This window comes from Melospiza melodia, chromosome 1 (assembly GCF_035770615.1).
Source record: "Melospiza melodia melodia isolate bMelMel2 chromosome 1, bMelMel2.pri, whole genome shotgun sequence".
In the NCBI taxonomy this organism is placed as follows: Eukaryota; Metazoa; Chordata; class Aves; order Passeriformes; family Passerellidae; genus Melospiza; species Melospiza melodia.
Window position 1 is genome coordinate 18,648,929 of NC_086194.1, and position 23,976 is coordinate 18,672,904.

Consider the following 23,976-nt stretch of genomic DNA (forward strand, 5'->3'; position numbering starts at 1 on the left):
TTAAAACAAAAATATGTATTTTATCAACAATGATAACAGCTGGGAAACAAAGCTACTACAGCATAAATACTAAAATTTGAGTTATATATTAAATGAGAGTTTTCCACAAGCATGCTGTAGGAGCAGAGAAAGAATGTTCTGGAAGCCAGAGAGAGCCACCTCTCACTGACCAGAGCTCGGTTTGAAGTTCAATGAAATGCTGTTGATACAGAACCTCTGCCCAGAAGGTGTGGGTCCATCATCAAACACATGGCCTAGATGGGCATCACACTGCAACAGAAATAATTACCATTTTATTATCGTATTGCTGCAAAATGACAGAGTCATTTAGGTTGGGAAAGACCTCTTATTCACAGAGCCCATCTTTGACTGATCACCACCATGGCATTCATTGCCATGTCCAGTGGTTTCTTGAACACCTCCAGGCATGGTGACTCCACCACCTCCCTCAGCAGTCAATTCCAATGCTTAACAACATTTTTCACGAAAAAATTCCCACTGATGTCCAGCCTGAAGCTCCCTGGTACAGCCTGAGGCCATGTCCTCTTGTCCTGTCTCCATTGCCTGGGAGAAGAGCCCAACCCTCACCTGGCTGCACCCTCCTTTCAGGCAGTTGTTGAGAGTAATGAGGTCTCCCCTGAGCCTCCCTTTCTCCAGGCTAAGCATCCCCAGCTCCCTCAGCTTCTCCTCATCAAAGTTGTGCTCCAGACCCTTCCCCAGCTCCATTGCCCTTCCCTGGCCTCTCCCCAGCACCTCAATGTCCTTCCTGAACTGAGGGACCCAAAGCTGAACACAGAACTCAAGGTGTGGCCTCACCAGTGCCAAGTGCAGGGGATGGATGATCTCTGCCCTGGCCCTGCTGCCACTCCATTGCTGAGCCAGGCCAGGATGCCATTGGCCTCTTGGCCACCTGGGCACTCTGTGGCTCATGTTCAGCTGCTGTTGAGCAGCACCCCCAGCACCTTTCCCTCCAGGCATCTTTGCAGCCACTCTGCCCAGGCTGGAGCTGCAGGGGTTGCTGTGAGGCAGGGGCAGGAGCAGGCCCAGGCCCTTGGCCTTGTTGGGCCTCAGAGCTCTGGGCTCTGCCCATCAGTGCAGCCTGTGCAGATCCCCCTGCAGAGCCTTGCTGCCCTCCAGCAGCTCAACACTCCCAGCCAGCTCAGTGTGTCTGCAGGGCCTGAGGGTGCCCTGGATCCCCTCACGTGGATCATTGCTGGAGACATTGAGCAGAGCTGTGCCAGCACTGAGCCCTGGGCAGCACTGCTGGTGACCAGAAACCATTGTCATTGCATTATTATCATTGGAATTATGGACCAACATTATTATTACTGTGCTATCCTGAATTAAGAAACTTCCATGATTAAATCACTGTGGAGTTGTGTGAGTGGGAGAGTCCTGGGGAGTGACAAGGAGTCACATTTTGTCAGTGGGCAAGTATCTGCCCCCAAACAAGCAGATCCCAGAAGAGACATTCAAAAGATATTATTACCAGAAAGTATAGGAAATAAATGAGAGGATCTAAACATCTCAATATGTCATGAGAATTTCAAGTTAATAAGTCACTGTAGGTCATTCTCACAGATCAACTGAGGATTCCCCTCTCAAATTACTGACATGAAAATATTAGACACAGTATAGCTATCAGTGACATTATAAAATTGGAATGTCTTCAGCTGGGGTTCTTGAAGGTGCTTGCTGCATATGGCTGCAAATGTGAACACTTCCAAGATAAAGGGCTGCAGCAAATTCTGGTTACATTTGCAGAGGTACCTAAGCCTGCTGCAAGCACACTGAAGGAAGTATTAACAATCTTAACAGTTTACAAAAACAGACACACAGAGACATAAAAAAAAAACCCCAAATCCAAGATGCAATTAATTAAATTCAATTGCATACTTTTATACTTTAACATAAGTAAAAAAAAAGATTCAGGCTTGGGAAGAAATGGTTAAAGGTGGCAGTTGCTTAGAAAAAGAACCTGGATATTACAGCAGGTTGCAAAATAAATCAGTGTCTGTGTAATATGGTCTGTGGAAAGGTAAAGGTGTAAGGACAGGAACATAATTTCTAACACACCTGAACAGTCTCTAACCCTGCTGCAGGCTGGGCCCAGCTGCGTCCAACCTTGCACTCTACTACAAGAAGGAAAAGGGTCAATTGGGAAGGATGCAGAACAGAGCAACAGAATGGCGAGCACACTGAAAAGCACTGCATAAAAAGGAGCAGCTGAAGGAGCTGGAACTTTCTAGTCTAGAAAAGAGATGACTAAGAGGAGGGAAAATGACTGAGGGAGTCAAAATAGCTAGAAAAAAGAGAAGGGTACCTTTTGTGAAACAAGAGAATACACAGAAAATAGCTGTGGAGATGCAGAGCACAGCTACCACCCTGCAGGACAAATAGCAATGGCTGCAAATGGTTTCAAGGGCTAGTGTCTCAATCTCTGAATATTTTAAGAACATCTACAGCAAATATTTAGTAAGGCTGAAGGAGGAAGAACTGTCCCTATGATGGGCCAAATGCATGGACCCTATCTCAGTCTCTTCTACCATCTCTTGTCACACCTTGCAGCACACCTTGAGTACATTTTCTCTGTGAGCTCCAGCCTTTGGCTATACATACACAATTGCTTTCCCCAGTCACATACTTTTCTTCAGCTCAGACTTGGAAAGAATGGCTCCAGTGATACTGTAATTCTCACTGTTGTATTTAGGTAGATTCATTTAGGTAGATTCATGGGCACAAAGAAAACTTGTCTGCTAAGTTTTTTGTCTTTGTGTATCATCTCCAAAATAAACATACCTGTTTGCAGACAACTTCAGTTCTTCTTAACCCCAGGGAGTTGTCTGGCCGTCTCACAATATTGGTGTTACTTTCATCTCTGCCACAAGTACCATAAGCCTCAGAAAAAGATGGCCATCCAGTGCCAGAATTGTACTTCTTCTCTGAGCTGTAGTGGAAACCAGATCTTCTTGCTAGTTAATAGCAGAGATGTTACAAAAGAGTCTGCTTCTATTAAAGAACACTGGTTTCTTCCCTCATTCCTGTGTTGTACCAATATTGATATTTGGCCCAGTAGAAGTTTTCTCATTGGCATCAAACTGTGCTGGAAGCTCTCTTCCAAAGGGAATTCTCAATCAGCTCACAACAGGAGAATTTGTCTCACTGTTTCTATTTCAATGTCAAGTTGTTATTTATAAAGTTTAGAAAAGGAGTTTTTTCCTGACAACTGCGCTATACTAACATTGTGCTGTAGTGTTTAGCTGAATTACACCTACAGAGCTGCAGTTTGAAGCCTGGCTCAATCCAGCAGTCCCAGAGAAGAGAGTTTGCAAGAAGAAATGAAGAGTAGACAAAGGCTGCGCTGGCCCACCAGACCAGGCTCGTGCCTGATGATGATGGAGGCTTTGTCTTGCAGTCAGCCATCAAGCTGGTTTGGAAAATCAAACAGAGCCTTGCTCAAACCATCAATCAACCAATGACAAATCCTCACAGCACAAAGATCTACTTTTCCCAAGAGATAATGGCAGCCATAAGAAACAGTACAACAGACTGTCAGCTTGTGGGTGCCCCTGTTAACATCCAGGGTGACCAGCCCTGTTTAGCTGTGTATTAAAACCCAGAGTGTGTTGGCAAATATGATCAAAATACATTTTAGGGATTTGGTACAGAAATGAGATAATCCCTTTTGTTTAAAATTGTGCAAGTTTTGACAGCAATATGAACCTTCTCTCATCAAAGAGGGACCTAGCATGAATTAGAACAAGAAATTAAGATAGGTTCACATACTTCTCAGATTAGTGATCTGGAGACTCACCACAACCATTTCCTCACGATTTCTCATGGTTTTTTCCCAGTTTTGCAAACCCAATGCTCTTACTGGCATCTAGTGGTGGATGGAGACATCAGCACCACTAGCAGCTCGATCAAGGGGATTGAAAGGTTAGCTACGACAGAATTTAAAACAAAGTATGTAATACACATCATGTATATTTTGGTGGGTTGTTCACATGGCAAAGAAAAAACTGAAAATCTTAATTGCAGTGCCTTTTAGAAAGATAAGGCAAACAAACTGGACAAAAAGCTTTAAAAATCCAAGCCAAAGAGCAGTGCATGAGTCGGCATTTTTATAATAATCTGTACAGGGCTGTCGCTGAGTAATGCAGCTGTGGAAATAAAAGAGGATTTGGTAGCACAGAATGACCAAAGGCTAGTTTTTGTGTGGGCTGTTGCTTAGTGCCTTACATCAACACACAGATAGCCATGAGAAATGTTCTCCTTCCCTCCTCTCCATAAAGCTGGAGAGAAGCAGGGCACAGCACAGGAGCAGCCTGCTCTGAAGCAAATGCAGTTTGCAGACTCTGTGTTTGTGCACCAAGGTCCTCAGGGCTCCAGGCCTCTTTGTTTCCAGCTCAAGAAGGCTCCCTGCTTTTCCTGCCACAAACCCACAGGAACACTGTCCCTACCAGCCACAGAGTGCCCAAGAATGACCTGAGGGACACAAATCCATACACGACTTCTGAGCTTCCCTGACATACATCTGTCCTGTTTCTTTTTATCAAAACTCTTTTATTTTTTGACACAGGAATCCTTCTGTTTATTCACACATAGATACAAAGATCCTCTTTGAAAACCCACAGAGTCAAGGAAGGTCTTTAACACTGTGTGGGTTTTGCATCTGACCCTGAGTGACTCTGTCCCTTACATGCCACTCACAATACTTAAGTTTATTGTAGATATTTTCCACTGCTAAAGGAACAATCTTTTGAGCTGTTAAACTAGCTCTTAACAGAAATGGTCTCTGTGTGGTTTTATTAAGAGTAATGTCACTTAGACTCCCTAATAGAAACATTTTAGTACCCAAAAATATTGCTGTTCAAGATCATATTTGTCCTTTGAAGTATTTCACCACTTAATTTATGGATAAATGGACTTTCCCTAAACATATGCATTAGATTAGACCTCAACACACCATTCCTCCAGCACATGTCATTTACTTTGATCCCTGTTTCAGTTGTCCTGGATGGAATCCAGATAATTCTAAAAAGTGCTTTTTGCTGTATGAATCTCAGCTGTAGGTTTATGGTTTGATGAAGGTTTGAGATTTCATTAAAGCACCACAAATTGCTATCTGTAAAGGTTAGGGGTTTGTTCCATGTATTTCCAACTCTTTCAAATGTATATTTGGTAGCAGAAGGTACTAAATTATTATTTAAATGTATACACACATGTTTCAAAGAAAGGAAGAAATACTTCATGTTTACATGCAGCTATTGATCTAATGCATTTGAAAAAAACAAAAATTCACAAGAACATTTTTAATGGACTAGGAAAAAATAAATATGATGAATGAATCTCTTATCCAATACCATTTCTCCCCCTCGTTGCTTGTGATCTCCACAGCACAACATCTCCATGGCAAATATATTTTCAGGTGATTTTTCACATTTAATAGTTTCTTTTTTTCCTACAAGATTTTTTTTTCCAGAAAGTTTGGCCTTTTTTTGTCTGTGAGGCTTAGCATTATCTTGTGCTGCAAAGGAAAGTGCTTATATTCCCTGAGAGCTGGATAGTGCAAAGGGCAGCCTGGCTGTTTGGTTATATTGCTGTTTTGTTACCAGTTTAACAACAGAAGCAATTCCCTCCAGTGTTTGTCTCTCCTCATGTTGGCCTGTCAATATCAATTGCCTAATATAAAAGGGGCCAAAATTGAAGGAAAACCTGAAGGAATGGAAGGAACTCTTCCATAGCTTAGTACTTTACATTTTCTCTAATTTATCTGAATTTTCCAGAGGTTTTCAGGTTTTATATTTCTCTTCAGAGTATTTTGTGATGCTGAGCAAACACTAGAAATTAATTTATTTGGAAGTATTCATTAGCAAACCTCTATGGAAAATAATACATTTAAGTAAATGCATGTTTGCATAACAGTAGTTTTCAGCACTTAGCCAAAGGAAAACTAATTGTACACAATTTTCATTTAATTGCTTAGTTTAGGTTTATTTTCAATACATTCATTACATTTCCCCCTCCTTTCTTACTATCCAGATCTCTTGATCCTTAGCATCCCATTTGAAGTTCTGATCTGTGAGTCATCCTTTAAATCAGCCACATTTCATTAAATTCTCAGTTGGGAATAAATAAGGACGATTTTCTAGCCCAAAAATAAGAGAAACTGTCTTTCCTTGTTCAGTTACAGAGAACAGAGCACTCTCTGCACATCCTACTCCAAGGCACTCTATTTCCTTTTACTTAGACATTAATGAAGTTGCAAAATACATAGTGTTGTAAAGAGCACAGAGGTTAACTGTGCAATCATTTACAGCCAGGCTTCAAAAAGTAGATGCAACCAAAAAGGCAAGAATAGTGGGATTTAATTTAGGGAACAAGGAGGGGGTGGGGGTGGAGAGAAGGTCTCACTGCAGTGTGAGGGACCCAGCAATGGGAGCAACACAACAGCAGACAAAGGCAGACCAAGGTCTCTCCAGCCCAGCAGCACGAGTGGCAGAAGATGAGTATGGAGGAGCACAAGAACAGAGCAAACACACAGTGATACTCATAAATACGTGGATTTTGCAGCAGCTTGTGGCTTAAGGACCTTTTAACCAGAAAATTATTATCAACTAGAAGGAAGTGTGTCAGGAGAAACAGGCAGACTGCAGCCTGAAGCTGTGTGCTGGCCATGAGCAATCCTCATCAGCTCAAGGAAAAGGCATACCATGGATCTGTGCCACCACAGGCATCCTGGAACACTTACACACAGCCCTTGGGCACCAAGGGATTGTTCTTCTGACCAACATTTTCCATACCATCCATGAAAAGACATTGCCCTTCCTGCCACAATCAGTACACGTTAAAGATGCTGGGAAATCCAGAGGCTGTTACCTGAAGAGGGGGGCATTGCAGCACACACAGCAGTATATTCCTGATTCTGTGTTATTCAGATAGATCCCACTGAATGGCTTTTCAAATAGGAAGGAGAAAAGAGAAGTTAATAATGTAGGTCTTTAAAAGCTCACCATCTGGAAGAAGCATGTAGGAATCAGATTCAAAACAGGAGAAAAAACATAAAAAGAAGGCTTTGCAGGGGGGCTTTGAAGAACAAACATTAGCAGCCTGAAAAAATGAAGGGGAGGGTGCCTTTGGGCAAGCAGTGAAGACTACCCCCTACCCCCACAAACTTTGACACCAGTCAGATGCATAAATCATCCAGGTACCAAGGATGGAGTCATGACCTCCAAGAAACTGGTGAGATGTGCAGTATCCCAAAGGCCAGGGCTCTGCTATGGACTGCCACAACTTTAAAGTGGCTTTACAAAGAGATTCTCCTCCTCCCTGCATGGTCTGGTACTGGGATCCCTATTTTTCAGATATGGATTTGGGCACAGATCACAGGTACATGCTCCATGTGTGCAGAAGTCCTGTCTCTGGGCTAGGGACAGCCAGCACTCCGCCCACAATGCTACATGGGTTCCTTCCCAGGAGGAGGAAATGTGGGGACATGTGGGTGGGTGATCTGGCACCTGAGGGAGAAGCCATTCCTTGAAGGGACTGCTATGTTTAAGATTTCCACGGCTAATCTACATATGGCCATAAAAAGGAGGCTACAGGATAAAAATATATGAGGATCTCCCTGCCCTCTGGACAGGCCTCTACTCTCACCACACAAACAGTTAATCTGGCAGGAAAGTATCCCAGAAAAAAAATCCAATAAAATATGAAAAGAATGCAGAATGTTTTTCATCTGCAAAACAGTCTGGGTCAGAACAAAATCCACCCTGTTCCGTATGTTGAGTCTAACTTTCATCCACAGGAAGGCAGGGGAAGTCCTTGAATAAAGGGAGTGGTGAGAGCTCCCCAGGGCAGGTCTTCTGTGCCCAGCAGGCAGAGGAGGTGGCTCACTCTTGGGCAGCATCAGCATTTCTGCTCACCGGTTCTGTTCCTTTTTCTCGTGTCACATAGAATTGCTCCGGAGTCAATTTTTTTTTCCAGTCAGTAGCAGCAGCTGCTTGAGCTTGTTTAGTGAGGGGATCTGTGTCTTCAATTAGATATGGAAAGATAGTTTAGTTAGATAGCTTAGATTCCATTGATGCTTTCCATCATCATCTCAGTTCTCCAAAAGTTTCTGTGGGTACGGACAAAGCACAGAGGGCAGTTCAGGGGCATGGGCAGGGGCACGTGCAGGACTTGGCATCTGCTTTCCATTTGGAGTGCTACATCCAGAGAGCTGCTCCAGCAAACCACTTGGGAATGCTTGTAAAGGAAATGGGCACCTCTGAGCCCAGGTACCACCCACTCTCCCAGCACAGCCCTCTGTCCTGGCTCAGGATAACCCCTGGTCTGCCAGTGCTCCTTCTTTGTCCTTGGATAGCACTAAAAGGTTTGGCAAACCTCTTGGAAACCCTTAGAAACCAGAAGTAATGTTCACCTGTGGGCTGTGGAACACTGGCAACTCCCACAGGCCCCAGTGAAAAGTGGTGCTAAGAAGGAGGACTGGAAGAAAGCATCACCTACAGCCCAAGAGAAATGGGGCCACAGTTAAGTGAGGGACACACAACAGCAGAGCAGAAGTCGCCCATCATGGTGCAAACCTCCAGCAACACGTCCTGTGAGTTTGTACACACCAAGAACACTTGTGGTGGTATGGGATTGGCAAAGAATTAATAGACTGGCTGAAAAACAGGGAGTAAAATAGTTTAATACTCTCTGAATCAAAAAGCCTGAGGGGGGGAACTGCCTCCCAGCCTGTCTCCCAACAGGATCCTTGATAAACAATCAGCTCCTGAGGAACGAACCTGAATTCATCCCTTGCAAGGTAGAAGTGAGACTGGGGGCAGGGGGAAATTATTTTGAACGTGATAGTTTAACCATAAAACCTAGAGCTTAGCTGGCCAGTTCAAGACAAAAACCTACAGCAGGCTGACGCAGCCCTGCCTAAGCGGCCAGGAGCCGGCGAGCAGGGGCTCCTCTCCTCTCCCCGTGCGGTACCTGTGTCTCTGTGCGCAGCGCGGGCGGCGCTCGGCAGCGGGGAGCGCAGCGGGAGGAGCGGGCGGCGGCTCCCGAGCATCCTCCCGGGCATCTCCCCGAGCATCCTCCCGGGCATCCTCCCGGGCATCCTCCCGAGCATCCTCCCGAGCATCTCCCCGAGCATCCTCCCGGGCATCCTCCCGAGCATCCTCCCGGGCATCTCCCCGAGCATCCTCCCGAGCATCCTCCCGGGCATCTCCCCGAGCATCCTCCCGAGCATCCTCCCGAGCGGACGAGCCGCCATAGCGGCGAGGCGGCACCGGGAAAGATTCCGGCCGTGTGTAATCCCTGCGTTCCACCTAAAGAATCAGACCTCATAAAAGCTATGAGTAAAGCACCCGCTTAAATGCCGATGCAGCATTTGCAGGTAAAGGTTTCAATCACTTCTTACCCAGAGCAGCTTAAAAATGAGCACTCGCTGCAGCCGTAAACGCAACAAAATCCTGTTGAGACATTTGCTTGCAGCTATTCTAGGTTGTTTTTAAGGAGAACAGGTCTGGTACTTGCATGCAAAAGTGCTCTTGCTGTCCTGGGTGTGTGTTACAGGCACTGCTCTCAGCGCTGTTGCTCGAGAAATGGCGAAGGAGCTGTGCCGAGGCTTTCCTGCTTTGTGCCATCTGACGCTTTCCTGCAGTGATTTGCAGTCACAGCTGCCTTGGCTTGGCCTATAAATATACCTGTAATCGGACACGTGTGTTAGTTTGGCAGCCCATCCTTTAAAGGTAGATCTAAACACAAGTTAGTTTTCTAGATTAAGCCTTAATGTCTGCTTCTCTTCCAATAATTTAATTTCTGATTTGGAATTAGTTCATAATTTCAGAAGAATGGGGAAGGGTTTTGATTACATTGGACAACAAAGCTAATAATGATGCTAATAATAAACAAAGCTAATAATAAATTTACTTTAATTTTAATCTAGTTCTTCTAGCCTAATTCTAGAACCAAAGCTAAAAAATAGTCCTGTGTAATCAGTCCTGTATATACACGTTTGTATTGAACCATCCTTATGCCTAAGACAGTGAGTTCCTTGGCAGCTGAGGACATCCAACACAGCATCTGATCAGTACCGCAGCTGCAATCACTGCCTCTGCTGGGATCCACAGAGCACTGCAGCACAGCACGGATGTCAGCGAGGCTCCCCCGTGCTGCAGGGGGAGCAGGGCACACGGCTGATTTATGGCTTTGTCCTGTGCAATAACACACGGTGGAGTGGAGGCAGAGTACCTGGATAAAAACCCTGGAGGTGTGATGCCTGAGCGTCCTCAGGACTGTAGTTCAGGCTGTTAGAGCAGTGCTGCTGGCAGGGAGGAGAGGGCCTTGCCACCCCACTTTGGTGCTGGCAGAAGGCAGCATCCATGCTATAGGCAGAGGGACAGCATTTTTCCATGTTCACCCATTTTGGCAAGTGATGATCCTGTGATCTTTCCATACACCTTCTAGCTTGCCCCTATGGCATCTTATTTCAGTCATTTAGCCATGGTTCAGGAGGGAGGTGGAACAGGTTAGGGAGCCTTTGGTGAGGAGAGGCCCAGTCTGATGCGTCCCCAGTTCTGGCAAGTGGCTTGGGGCTAGAAAGTGGTAGCAGGTGACGGTGTCACTCCCAGCCTCTGTCTCCAGTTCTGTAGAAAAGAGGCATTTCCCTCACATTCCTGGTCTTAATCTTACTCAGATGGTGTTTGCTCCTGAGGAGGACAGGTAATCAATAGAGTTCTCCCTGAATTATCTGAGAAATGAAGGAGGCTGAGAGAAAGTAGTTACTACTGAAACTTGCATGTTTTCATGTAATTGACATCAATTTAACTGGTGTTTTTTCTAAAGACAAAATTAAATAAAAAATGAACTGTCAGTGTCTTTCTTGCAGGTCTCTTTTACTGGTACCATCCCAAAATGCAGCAGTTTTGAGGCAGTGGGAACTGAACCAACACAGTTCTGCTGCTGTACCATTTTCCCCAGATTCTGGAGCAGGGGTCTGGGGGGCAGTGGGAGCAGAAGGAGCACAAGGCATCAGGCTCATCTGCCCAAGCCTCATCATCCTCTCAGTTACTCCGTTCATTACAAGCCACACATTGGTTAAAATGAGGGGGGTGGTGGAAGAGGCAGATCCCATTCATCCCAACATCTGTGATCCATATTTGAGGTGGTGCATGGCAGACCAGGAGAAAATCCTCCATTTTCCCCTCCAACAGAAGTCTGACCTGCAGTCATCCAAACCAGCATGACAGGTCTTCCTCAAGTGGAAAACAACCCCCCAGCTGGAGGTAATTCATTTTTCAGATCTTCAGTGCTGAAAAACCAAATCATTGTCCTGTCATGCCTCTAATGTTGCCTCCCATGGTTACAGCACACACCAAGCCGTGTAGCTAGGCAGACATCCGGCCTGCCTTTCTCCCTATAGACTGTTCTGAAAGCCAATTAAACTGTTACTTAATTTTCCTCCTATTTTTTTTTTCTCCCTTATGCACAAGAGGAAGCATTTAAAAATCTCCCCTAGCTACATTATGTAAATTTCCAAGTAAATTCTCCCTGAGTTGTAATTCAGCAGCTTTATTGTTAAAATGTCACCTGTGTCCAGCATGTACACAAGCTGCATCCAGGGCAGGGTCACTCATCCAAAGCACAGTGTCCCATTAGACACATGTGGATGGGGAGAGGCTCCTCAGCTCCTCCTGCAGTGTGGCTCAGTGCTGAGGCAGCAGCAGCAGCACATGTGCAGGTGAGAGCAGAAGGCAAAGGGAAGCAGTCTCAGCCCAGACTATCCTGCTAATATCTATTCAGGCTCCAGCCATTTCCCAGCTCAGGCTCTGCCTGGACTGGTGGCTGTGGGGACAAGCAGAGCATCATGCAATGCCTGTGCTGGCAGATACTGAGCACTCAGCCAGGCAGCAACAAGGTGAAAAAGTGGGAAAAAAAACAAAACAACTGTTCAAATTCAAACCTCTGCTTACACAACTTTTGTTAATAAAGCCCCATGGCATTACCACGTATGGAAGAAAACGCTTGAAGGAAATTGTGGTGGTTTTATTTTATATGCATTTGTATCCAATCAGTTTTCCTCAGCCCACTTTGTCAGACCTATGTGTGTCCCCTCCTATGGGGTGGTTCCACTGGAACAGGTGGGAGCTCTCCAGGCAGCAATTTGTCTCGGACCTGTCATATGTGGGGTGCTGTGTGCCCAGGAGCCCGGGGAGTGAAGAGCAGGGTCTGGCATGAACCCTTCAGTGGTGGCTTGTATCAGTGGGGGGCTCTGTCACCTCCATGGAAACCCTCAAGGCTTTTGTAGCAGATACTGCAGGAACTCCCCATCCTTCCTCAGCAGAGTCTTCTCTCTCCTCTGATAGACTGGATACAGCTCCACAGCCAGCCTCTAGCTGCTCAGGTGTGATAAACTAAGAGCTCCTGGTATATGGAGATACTGTTTCCACATGGAAGGCCTATCTAAAGATTTGTGGTAGTGCTCTGGTGCTGAATTCCAGTGATGGAAAGGGATTTTGGCAACAGTTATTACAAGTAGAAGTGTCAAAGTACCTTGGAAAAGGGTACTGCTGGTTTCCAGAGACACACAGAGACTGAATGCAGATCTGAACCTCCCTGAAGCTGATCTATGCATTCTGTTTAGATTAATTTATGGAGCAGCCTGATGTGATTTAGGTCAAAGACATCATCAGAAATAATGAAGACACAGCTTCTCATTTTGTTTGCTTTATGGTTTAATATCTCTTTTTGCTAATCATAAGCTATAAGGATACCTGATTGTTCTAAAGTTTGTTTTTGGAAAGTAATAGGTCATATTTGTGGGCTAGCTTAAGTGGGAGCCTTCTTTTGGAGTATAAGGGTGGAATTTGAAGAGGACAGAATAGAATAGAATAGTTGCAGTTGGAAGAGACCTAGAGGTTTGGTCCACTGTGACAAATGTTTTGAGTTGGATTAGACCAAATGCCCTCCACAGTCCTGTCCAGTATAAATTATCCTGGGGCTCGAAATGCTTTGAGAAATTTCTGGCATAATAAGTGAAGGCATGAATTCAAAGTTGAATGGGAATTTGCAATCACTCCTTGATAGAAAACTCAAGTCTGCAATTGAGCCATTGGTTCAGCTAAAAGTAGACATGCAGTCTGGTGTGGAGTATGTGTATCTTCCAGGGCAGCTATTGGGAAGCAACAAATCCAGGATATTTCCCTGCATTACCCTGTGCATCCCCTATACCATACCATCCAGTTCCTTGAACCATGTAGAGAGTAATAATACATTCCACACATTTGTGTGTGATTTCTTATCCCTCTTATCCCAAGATAGTGAAGAACTGAGTTGGTTCTTCCACACAGTACCCAAAGCCTGAACAGAAAATTGAATGGCAGCAACTGTCACAGTAGCAACTTTCTGTTGGTTATCTTAATGCATTTATCACCCTGAACTAAGCCCTGACCATCTGTTCTATTCTCTCATTACAAACACAGAAAAAGCTAATTCATGATTGCATCATAAAAAAGTAAAATATAAATTATTTAAGAGTAGGGCATGCTTCACACTCTGATTAGGAAAATGCCTCTCTTCCTAGAGCAACTTCCCTGATAAGAGTTTGCCTTTTTCCCAGCAAATGGGAATTACTGAGGAATGAGGCTCACTAGAACAAGTTTTATTCCCACTCATTCATCTTAGATGTATTTTTAAATTTGGGATTCATGTAAGTGAAGCTATGAATCTTCCTTTCCTTCTCTCTTAGGTGAGCCCCCAAAGATTTATTTTTGTTGGAAAAACTACCATTCTCTTCTCAAGGCATGAGCTGGTTTTCCACTTCATGAAGATGAAGTGCCTGGTAGCAATCTGGCCCAGGACACCCTGCTCACACTGGAACAGGAGTTAGGGTTTCTTTTCCAGGACCTATCTGAGCAACTCTGAACTGAGCAAAAACTTCTCCAGCTTCATGTCATATAAAATTTGGCCAGATCTGCGGGAACAACCTGCTTATGTGGGAGCCTTAAGTGAGGAGCTTTTGAAAAGGCAGAGTGTACTGAGTCAGTGCTGCTGTGGTAGATGTTTTTGTCCATATGTGCTATGTAGGAAGAGGGTAGAAAGGATCAGAGCAGGCTCTAGGTTTCAAATGGACCTCTTCTTTCTACACCATACTGCCATTCATCTAGCAAGAAAAAATTCTGATAAGCCAGGTATTGCTAGCCCATTTGTTAGTGAATTGCTTTAATTTCTGAGTGCCAAGCAAAGATACCTCCCCACCACACCTAATTGTCCAGCAGTGTTTCAGTATCAAAACTGAGCACTGACCTGACTGAAACCTGTGCTACTCTCTACTACGGAATTTCTGTGGTCAGCAAATACACAGCAAGAGGCAACAACACACTGAGTCAGTGGCAGCCCCTGGATGAGGCACTGGAACAGGTTCCCCTGAGAAGCTGTGGATGTCCCACATCTAGAAATGTTCAAGGTTGGGTTGGATGGTGCTTGGGACAACTTGGTCCAGTGGAAGGTGTCCCTGCCCACTGTGGGGGTTGGAATGAGATGATCTTTAGGATCCCTCCCAACCCAAACCATTCTAGGATTCTGTGACTCCCATCCCTCCTCTATGCCATGGTAACAAATGCTACAGAGTAATCCCTATGTAAATAACTCCAGAATTCCAACCAGAGGTTTTGCTCAGAAGAAGGCACCCTGAGCATTGGACCAGTGTGATCCCTGTCACATGGAACCCTGCTTCCTGAGCTCACCCTGCATTTCACATTATTTGTGTTTTAGACATGTACCACATGCCACACAGTTCTTGCCCTGCGGAACCTGCAGAGAGCTTACTTAGGCCCAACCTTAAATTTGGCCCAGTGCTGCAAAGTCCAAGTCCCTGTCAGTTCCAGATGCTGTCTTGTCATTGGGAGTTCCTGGAGAAATTTAGTACCTGAATGGCCCAATATTTGGGCTTATAGTCCCTGTCTTTTTTTGCACATATTTATACCTAGGAGCCAGCCTTTAGTCACTAGCTCTCTCTTTGGTAATGCAGCTTCCATTAATAGCAGGTGAATCTCAGATTAAACCCACTTACATTAGAAGTCTGCAGAAGAAACAGTGTAATGAAAAGAAACTGGCACTCACAGCATGTGATTCTTCTGTATGATCTACCATGGATAAACTGTGTCTTAAGAGTGCCCATTTGTCAAAGAATTCTCCAACTTTGGAAATTAGGTATCATTACCAACATCTGTTATATCTTGGGACACTGAGCAGACCTCCAGTCTTTCATAATATGTTCCCTGATGCCAATTAAAACTAATGAGTTGACATTTTGAAAAGCCTTTTGACTCTTTAAAATCTTTTTGACACCTGGCCTTTAAGGAATCTTCTTTCAGACTGTGTCACTAAAAGCACCTTGTTCAGAGAAGCTCATACTAAAAAGGAATTAAAAACATGCTATGGTGTGGGGGTTTTTGTTCAAATCCTTCTTATAACTAGGAAGAACAGCTGATCTGTAGGAAAAGGTGTGCTGATTTTGAATGGGATAGAGTTAATTTAATTCACAGTAGCTGGTGTGGGGCTGTGTTTTGGTTTTGTGCTGGAGACATTGTTGATAACATGGGGATGCTTGTTACTGCTGAGCAGCCCTTACACAGCACTAAGGCCTTTCCTGCTCCTTTCTCCACCTTTCTCCTGGGGTTGCACAAGAACCTGTGAGGGACAGAGCCAGGATGCTGACCCCAAGTGACCAGAGGCATTATTCTATAGCATATAGCATCATGCTCCATGTATAAAACAGGGGGGAGAAGGAGGAAGGGGAAGGACATTCAGGGTGGTGTCCTTATGGTGTTGGTGGAGGCCCACTCCCTGTAGGTGTTTAGAAAAGACTAGACATGGTAGTTACAACCATGGTCTGACTGACTTGGTGGTGTCTGGTCAAAGGTTGGTCTCAGAGATCTCAGAGGTCTGTTCCAACCCAATTGGTTCTGTGATTCTGTGATTCTGTTTGTCTTGCTGAGTGACTGTTAACATGTGATGGAGCCCTGTTCTCCTGGGGATGGCTGGGGATGGCTGAATACCTGCCTGGCCATGGGAAATGGTGATGAATTCCTAGGGTTGCTTTGCTTGCAAGTGCAGCTTTTGTTTTACCTATTAAACTGAATTTTCTGGTTCTCTCTCTGCAGTTACAGGAGAAGGAGTGCATGAGAGGCTGTGTGGGGCTGATGGCTGATGATAAACCACAACAGGATGAGAAAACACAAGAGATGAGTATCAGACACAGTAAAACAATCTAAGGATGTATCCTGGAAACAGTAAGACAAAGCAACAAAGAAATGGAGAACAGCCAGACTGCAAGGTGTGGGAGCAGCAGGAACTGAGGTCTCTGGTTGGGTGATTAGCTCAACCTTTCTTGCAACAAAAGAATGAAGTGACTTTGGAGCAGTTTCTGCTTCACAAGAACTTGGCACCATGTTTTTACAGCAAACTTGCACAACACTGGCACCACAAAAAGGAAAGATGTTACCCTCTATGGAACCTGGGGGGAGTTTTGTTACTTTTATGCAGCATGGATGAGGGAGTGAAAACCATCAGTGAACAGCTCTTGCTGAAGAGCTTTTTTTGTCTCTTATTCTAAAATAAGCAAAGAGATCCCGTGGAGCCCAAGCATTTGGTCTGCTGGAAGACAGGGTCTGCTCTGCTCACTTGCAAGGTAGGACCAGCAGAGGGGAGCTGCTTGTGGACAGCATTTGAGTAGGGGGGCCTAGCCTGGGCAAAGGGCTGCATGACTAACAGGATCTGCTGCCTACTCTGATACAATTGTTCTTCTCATCTTGCTGTATTTCCCCCAACATCTATCCAACTTCAAGTAAGAACTTGCTTTGTACAAGGTTTCCATAAATGCTGTCTCTTAGCATATCAGTGAAACATCAGTGACCTGGAAGAACCAGCTGGTTCAGTACCATGCAAATAAGCTCACTCTTCATGAAAGAAAAGCTTTTACTATCTCATTTTATCTCCAATACTCCTATTTCTTCCATGTCCTACAAATACATTTTTATAGGTCAGAGACACATTTGTGGGTGTATATAGGTTAGGGTTAGGGTCATGTCTCTCTCCTGTATGTCTCTCCAGCTGTGTTTCACTCATTCCTGTGCATACTTTACCTGTAGGTGAAGTCTAAATTCTGCCTGGGTGACAGTGGACAAGGAAGGCCAGATAAAGTTATTCCACTATTTCTGATATCTTTCAGTGTCAGAGACAGTGTTTGTATAATATAAAAATAATAAGCTCATTAAGAGGGCCAAAGAGCTGTTAGTTTATCTGCAAAGATCTGCTGTAGTAGCAGTTCTGGAGAACTGCCCCATGTCCCATTTACACAGTTGTATTGCAAAGGCCACAGCCAGTGCCAGAGCAGAGTCCTTTGGTGGTTTCCATCTGTGCTGTCTGGGAGGAGGTACAGCTGCCTGGGAGGAGAGGAGGTTCAGTGCCACAGCTGCAGAGTTAGAGGGTTTGAGTATTGGATGTGCCAGTGGGTGCCAGTGCAGAGGTGTATCTGTGCTATGTGTTTTCACCTCTGTGTAATGTGTTATTAAATCCCTAGACACACAGAAATCCCCTCAGCTGTGAAGTGCTGAACCTAGCAGAGTACTCTGGAAATGCAGAAATGTATTTGAGCCATGCTTTTTACCTTCTCTAAACTGACCATTGTTGGAGATAGATTACTTTCAAGGACAGACTCCTGGCTAGAGTCTGTCTGTCCATTCCTATGCTTTCTTCTTCTACTTTGTTGCGATGTGTTTGGGCTTTTAATTATATAGGGATTTTTTTCTTTTTTTTCAGTCTTCTGAAGGAAAATAGGTAGTGTCAAAGAGTTGTTGTGAGGAAGACCCTTGTATAAACCAGCAAGGCAGCTATGAAAATAATAAATGTTTTAGTGCACTTTTCTTGTTAACTAAGTTGACATGCTGACCAGTAAATGTCTACTGCCTCTGCAGTTTCCATTCTGACACTCTGTGTCGATAATGAGCTGGATTTACAGAGAAATGAATAATGTAGTAGAAGAGGTGCAGATCCATGCAAAGAAGTTGTAGATGAAATAATATGTCACCATTCAAAGCCCACATTTACTAATAAAAGACTTGTTTTTCCCTGAAGACAAGTTTAGGGAGAAAAGTAACAGGAAAAAATTCCTCTTGCATCTGAAAATAAATACACATTTTGTTCTGAGAGCTCTGGATTCTTCTCAGGACCCAGAGTTAATCAGCAACAGAGATTTCCTGGAGGAAGAGTTCATTTCAATTTCTACAATCACGGGAGTGCACAGTTTGAGGGAGGGATATCAAGCCAATGCTCTAGTTTAGTAGTAGGTAATCAGAAACCATTTGAAATGTCCCAAATCTATAAATTACACTGCAGTTGTTCCCTGCTAGCATCAAGATAAAACAAGTGTAAGCTACCCTCAGTGTTCCTACTGCTCAGGATCGAGGGCAATAGAGGACAAGCATGGAAGAGCTGGTACTGCTGCTGCCAGCAATCTGTACTGCTGGGGGAAGCAGAGTCCACTTCTGCAGTGGGATGATTACCAGAAGCATCCCTCAGAAACAGGTCTCAGCCAAAAAATCATCTGCAGAGACTGGAATTACTCCCTTTGCCACAATGGTGCCAGATACACAGACAAGCAAAAGCAGAGGTTTGCAGGGCCAAAGCATTAGACTCTGTCATACCTAAACCTCTACTGGAAGTTGCAATTCCATTGCATCATCACTTTGGTCTGCTGCTTTACTGACTCACATTCATCAGACAGATAGGAATCATACCTGACCTTTTATTAATACAGCCCAGATTTGGATTTCTTGATATGCAGATGTGCTATATATTAAGTACTGTGCTTTTCAATGCCTAATCAAAACTAAAATTCTTTTTAATGAGTAGTGGGGGCAGCAGGGTGTGTATGTGTGTGCATGTGTGGTGTGTCACTTGCAGATGCCTTGGAAGAGACCATGCAGGAAGCTGAGCAGGGCACTTCATCATTTTTGCACAGCCAATACTAAGCTGGGCAGTTCCCATGAACAGGAGGAAAGTGTCTTCATGCCAGCTTCTCTCAGAAGCACAGACATGACAGTGAGGATGACTTGGGGGTGCCTCATTCAAATCAGGATCTCTAGTCCCCATCACTATCCTGGGATAACCACCTACATGCCCCCTCTTTCAAGAAGCTGAGCACATCTCATTTGGTTTTCATTCTGCACAGCTGCTGGCCACGAGGCCATTTCTGTGTTTTTGCCTAGTGGTTACAGCTCTGGAGGAATGAACCTTGTCTCAGTTCTTACCTTTGCTTAAGACAGCTTTTCACCTTGCAGGAGAACACCTAATTATGAGGATCTTGTTCTAGGTAGGGTACAGTTTCTACATTTTACAGTAGATATTTACATGTCTAGGCAGTAAAATATAAGAACATTTCTGGAAGTGGGTACTGGAGTCCCAGACTATTTTTTCCCAAAGGAAAAGCCTAATTGCTGCTCCCAAATATTAAGTTGAAGAGCTTGCTCAACTTTTCTGTTTCTGTAGTCTATTAATCCCGCACTCTTTTCTGCATGACAGCAGATCTCTAAAAAGGGATGCAGAGTGCTTAGTGGCCAGAACAGATCCTGCAATGAGGTAACTGCAGACTGTTTTGTTTGTGCTTAGGAAGGCATCAAGCCTGACTCCTTCTGTGTGACTGATCTGCCCAGTGAACTATTATGTAAAAGGAAATACGAGCCCTTCCCCATCTGCTCCTTAAATGAAGGTAGGCAATCAATTCCCTCAGGCACAGCCCAAGCCAAATGGTGTGTGCTGAGCATGTCCTGGGAATACTCACTCAGCTGAGCTCTGTAGAAATGTTTAAACATTTTGTTTTCTGATTCAGTTCTGGAATGAGTGTGAACTGAGCTGCTCTTATAAAAGGTGGGGGGATTCTTCACCAGGCCATGGACACAATTACAGGTCCCTGATTAACATCAAATAAAAAAGTGTGGCATTTCTTGACGTACTTGACAAATAAAGTGCAGTTTTCAAAGTAACCATTTTAGATTGAACTGTTTATGTTCTACCTAGATCTTAATTCTGACATCCAAGTGCATTACAATTTTGAAGTGACAGAATTCAGACAGTACAAAGTTCAAAACTGTGAAAGACAAAAAATATTTTTGGATCCTACATTTCCAGATCATCAAATTCTGCATTATGCAATGCAGGGTAGAGTATTTGGTTTTATTTATGTAGATAATTATTTTATGTAAAGTGAGCTTATAGGTCTAGAAAATTCCCAATTTTTATTTTGAAAAACTGCATTTTGTCTGGTTTTTTTCATATTGATTTTTATTAGAAACAACAGAAATTGCTTTCTTTTCAAGACCTCCTCAAACACAGCAAGTCATACTTTAACATTATGGTTCCAATACAAAATAATGAAATTCCAATGTAAGAAAACTATACAAAATTATAGCTAGCAGGAAATTAATTCTTATTTTACTTCAATTTACTGGATTTTCAAAGTTGTGGGTTTCTATACCAAATCATACCTGTCAGTGAGAGCATATGACCTTCCATCAGTCTCCTACCTGCTACATAGCAATGATAAGAAACACACCCTCACCTTTCTCTCAGTTCTGCCAGCATATCCTGCATTTTGTTTCCAGATTTCTTTTTCATTCTGATGTCTAGAGGACTGCTGAACATAAGGTAAAAAAAAATGAACATGAGGCCATATAAGCAAATTTACAACATAAATTTAGATAAAATGTTCCCCTAAGGGCTACCAGGAAATCAGACTGCATGTCAGAGGAGGAAGGAGAGGGAGTGGAGGGATCATGCTCACGAGCAGTAATGAACACAACAGATACAAACCTCCTCCTCCTCAACCAAAGCAGTCAAGGCAAGTGACTGTGCTTATACAAACATTAAAAAGCTAAAAGAATACAGACTCCAATTTTTTAAATCACATTTTTGGTAGGCAGGAAGTAAATTCCTTGTTGTAGGTGTTCTGGTCTTCTGAAATTCAGTTCTGTTAGGCCTGCACTGGCCTAACTGCTGTACAGTACATTCTCTCAGCTTTCCACAGTGAACTCAATTGATAGCGGTGATCTATGAAATACTCCAGTGCATCCCTGACAGTTTCACCAGGAAGTGTTTCCCAGAGTGTTCTAGCCAGTGTTTTACCTCTCTTAAAAGCACCACCACTCTTCAGCAGCACCACTTTACCCCAGACAGCAGGAAATGCAAATTCCCTGTCTAAAACTGCTGCCTTCTCAGAGTCCATTTTATCTCCAAGTCAAAAATAAAGAACTTAAACAGATCACAAGCACTAACTTATCAATCATCTGTCTTATCCTGTGCCAGGACAAACAGTATATACTTTCATCCAGAGTATCCTATTATCTGTAAATATTAACTCTGCCAAGTTTTAAGAAATATAAATGGGATTTTTTTTCTATGGAGGTTGAAAGTATAATGTTATTGTAGTTCTAGTTCTCAGTTATTGGGTTATTTCACACAAAAATTGTCCAGTTGTTTTTAGGTGTCTTGTCATTTCATCAGATGTCACATTTTTTTGCTTTATGGACATGAAATTCCTATAAGTGTGCACGGGATTTGAAGGAAAATTTAAAAAAAAAGAATATGCTGTATTGGAATTTAACTTATTTAATAAGCATTGTAATGTTAGCATACACCAAATATTATTGATTACCAAGTTTAATCTGTAGTTTTGCAATTTAGTCTTCAAATACTACAAAAAATTAACAAAATTTCTTAGCACTGAAGATAGATACCAAAACAACATTTAATTAAACATTTCAGAAAACATACCAGATACGCTTCTTTTTGATAGTTGGATATGAACCCCCTCATGTTTCATAAATACAGCACTGCAAACATATTTAAAATATTTATTTTGGTGATATTCATCAAGATTATTAAATTCGTTTGTATTGATCAGCCTTTGCACTTCCTTGTTTAAACAACAAGCCTGGTTCAAACATTACATCTACAACATACTCTTGAGGAGGAAGCAGAAGCCCTTTGGGAGTGTATTCAACCAATTTAACTTCATTCCAACATCTGTTATACTTGCCACGAACTAAACTACAGCCAATGCCGATTCTGTCTGCTATCACCTAAAAAAGAAAGAAAAAGTAGTTAATGCAGTTAATTCATGTAGCTTCTGTGACATACAGCAAGGCCCAGTGATGCTTAAAAAACAAAACCAACACCTGGAAGGCCTAGAGTTTTCTTGAAATATACTTTATAAATTTTTCAAATGTTCCAAACCTCAAACCTTTATTGTTGGTTTTGTGTAGAAAATGTAAGCTTTTAAATGTTATTTCTCACATTTCCAATGCACAGCGTGAAAAACATTTATTTTAACTCTTTTCAAACACTGATATGGTTATCAGCCAGCCCTTCAGATCTCAAATGAAGTGCAACACCCACAGTACCCAGCAATGCTTTTTGTCTACTTGGAAGACTTACTTCCAGATAACATTTTAAAGTATATTCAAGCAATGAGGCGTAGGCACGCTGCACACATATAGCTAGCATGAAATATGAAGTGTAAAAAGGTAACATTTTTATCAGTCTAAGTTTAGGACTGTAGCTTCACTCTGAAGCACACTCCTTGCTTTTCAGCCCTGGAAATGTGGGAAGCAATGAAATGTGAGTCAAGTGTCTGCTAGATGAAACACCTGCCCTTCCTCTGGACTGCACTATCACAGACAGACCTATAATGGTTTCCAGCTACCAAACTGCTTTTTCAACACACATCTGATGGGAAGGGATGAAACCCTGGAAGATTTTTAACTTGTTACAAATGGACAGATACCCATTGCTTAGAGTGCTGTGGCTTTAAGAGAGATGACCTGTCCCTACAAAATTTTCTTAGGACAGTGGAGCATAATTAATTCACACCCTCAGAATGTCATAAAATAAGTTGGAAACTTTATCTCCCTATGGATATCACAAATTTAGGGTTGTACACTTTCTCCTGTGTACTCTTTCAGAGGTTCTTCCTTCTTAATGTGTTTGATTCTCTGTTTCTTTCCATTCAAGAAAGAGAAAAATCCAGGCAAGGAAAAAGGATGGGACAGATAACCAGGCTGCACCAGTACATCTTCATAGAAAGAAAAAAGAAATAAAACTTCCCAGTTTCTTCTAAGAAACTAGAACATAGACGCTGTTATATACTATCACATAATACTGGATAGATACCAAATAAAAAATTGTCTCAACAAGTTTACATTTGCAGCATGGAAAAAGAAGCAAGATGCATAATTCAATATTTTGCAGTTTACAGAAAATGTAAAATGTTTTGACTCCAAATCAAATACTTTGGCTTTTTGCCATTTATCAAGTATTCTGCTGATATCACTTAAGACAATTTAATGACAACAAGAATGTTTACAGAAAGAAGCGATGCTGGCTTTCATTCACTGGGAAATCAACTTTGCTGTCGAAAAATTATGAAACTGTATACCAAAGATTTTACATGACTATAAATAATGTATCAAAATGATGCAAATATACTTTAGTTTAGATTATCCATTTAACAACAATATGTTATGTTGCAAAATAAATGATAGTGTACCTTGAAAAGTAAAGCCCTGTGATAGAATGTCCCTCTTTTGATTTTCCCGATAGGCACAATGTTGCTTTTCAGGTCAAATTCTATTTCACTCATGTCAAGTTCCCAGCAGAAATTATGTAGTTCCTCTTTTTCAACAGGGCCACCCATCCTCTCTGCAACAAACCTGTTTCAAATGCAACTGGGATCAATTACATCTATAATTCCTCTTGTATTTATGTAGCACAATACAATGTATACAAGCAAGAAGTGAATGACCTTTAAGACTGTAATACTTTTTCTACTTTTGCTTAATTTTTTTTTAATCCAGTAATTGGTATTTTAAATATGCTTACTGATTAAAACAGATAACCATAACTTAGGTAATTCATATTTTGTCA

The 23,976-nt window shown here is 42.8% G+C and overlaps 2 protein-coding genes and 1 long non-coding RNA gene across 7 annotated transcripts in view; 1 reads left to right on the forward strand and 2 right to left on the reverse strand.

Annotated features, from left to right (window-relative positions):
- MSRB2 (methionine sulfoxide reductase B2) lies at nucleotides 1-9,676 on the reverse strand. Its single transcript, XM_063150075.1, has 6 exons — nucleotides 9,416-9,676; nucleotides 8,986-9,323; nucleotides 7,929-8,035; nucleotides 6,883-6,959; nucleotides 2,800-2,947; nucleotides 1-270 (listed from the first exon to the last, which is right to left on the reverse strand). The coding sequence occupies exons 2-6, from the start codon at nucleotides 9,266-9,268 to the stop codon at nucleotides 163-165; spliced, it is 723 nt and encodes a 240-aa protein (XP_063006145.1). The 5' UTR covers nucleotides 9,269-9,323; nucleotides 9,416-9,676; the 3' UTR covers nucleotides 1-162.
- The window catches only part of LOC134414871 (uncharacterized), an 18,941-nt gene continuing 4,192 nt past the window's right edge, over nucleotides 9,228-23,976 (forward strand). Inside the window, exons 1-3 of the long non-coding RNA XR_010026869.1 lie at nucleotides 9,228-9,391; nucleotides 16,161-16,687; nucleotides 19,666-19,765. This is a non-coding gene — a long non-coding RNA (uncharacterized LOC134414871). The remainder of the gene's footprint in view (nucleotides 9,392-16,160; nucleotides 16,688-19,665; nucleotides 19,766-23,976) is intronic.
- The window catches only part of ARMC3 (armadillo repeat containing 3), a 61,873-nt gene continuing 59,788 nt past the window's right edge, over nucleotides 21,892-23,976 (reverse strand). For all 5 annotated transcript variants that reach the window (XM_063150049.1, XM_063150032.1, XM_063150068.1 and 2 more), the window contains 2 exons: nucleotides 23,600-23,762; nucleotides 21,892-22,133 (listed from right to left, as the gene is read on the reverse strand). In XM_063150049.1, coding sequence (XP_063006119.1) covers nucleotides 21,933-22,133; nucleotides 23,600-23,762 — 364 coding nt within the window. In that variant the 3' untranslated portion in view covers nucleotides 21,892-21,932. The remainder of the gene's footprint in view (nucleotides 22,134-23,599; nucleotides 23,763-23,976) is intronic.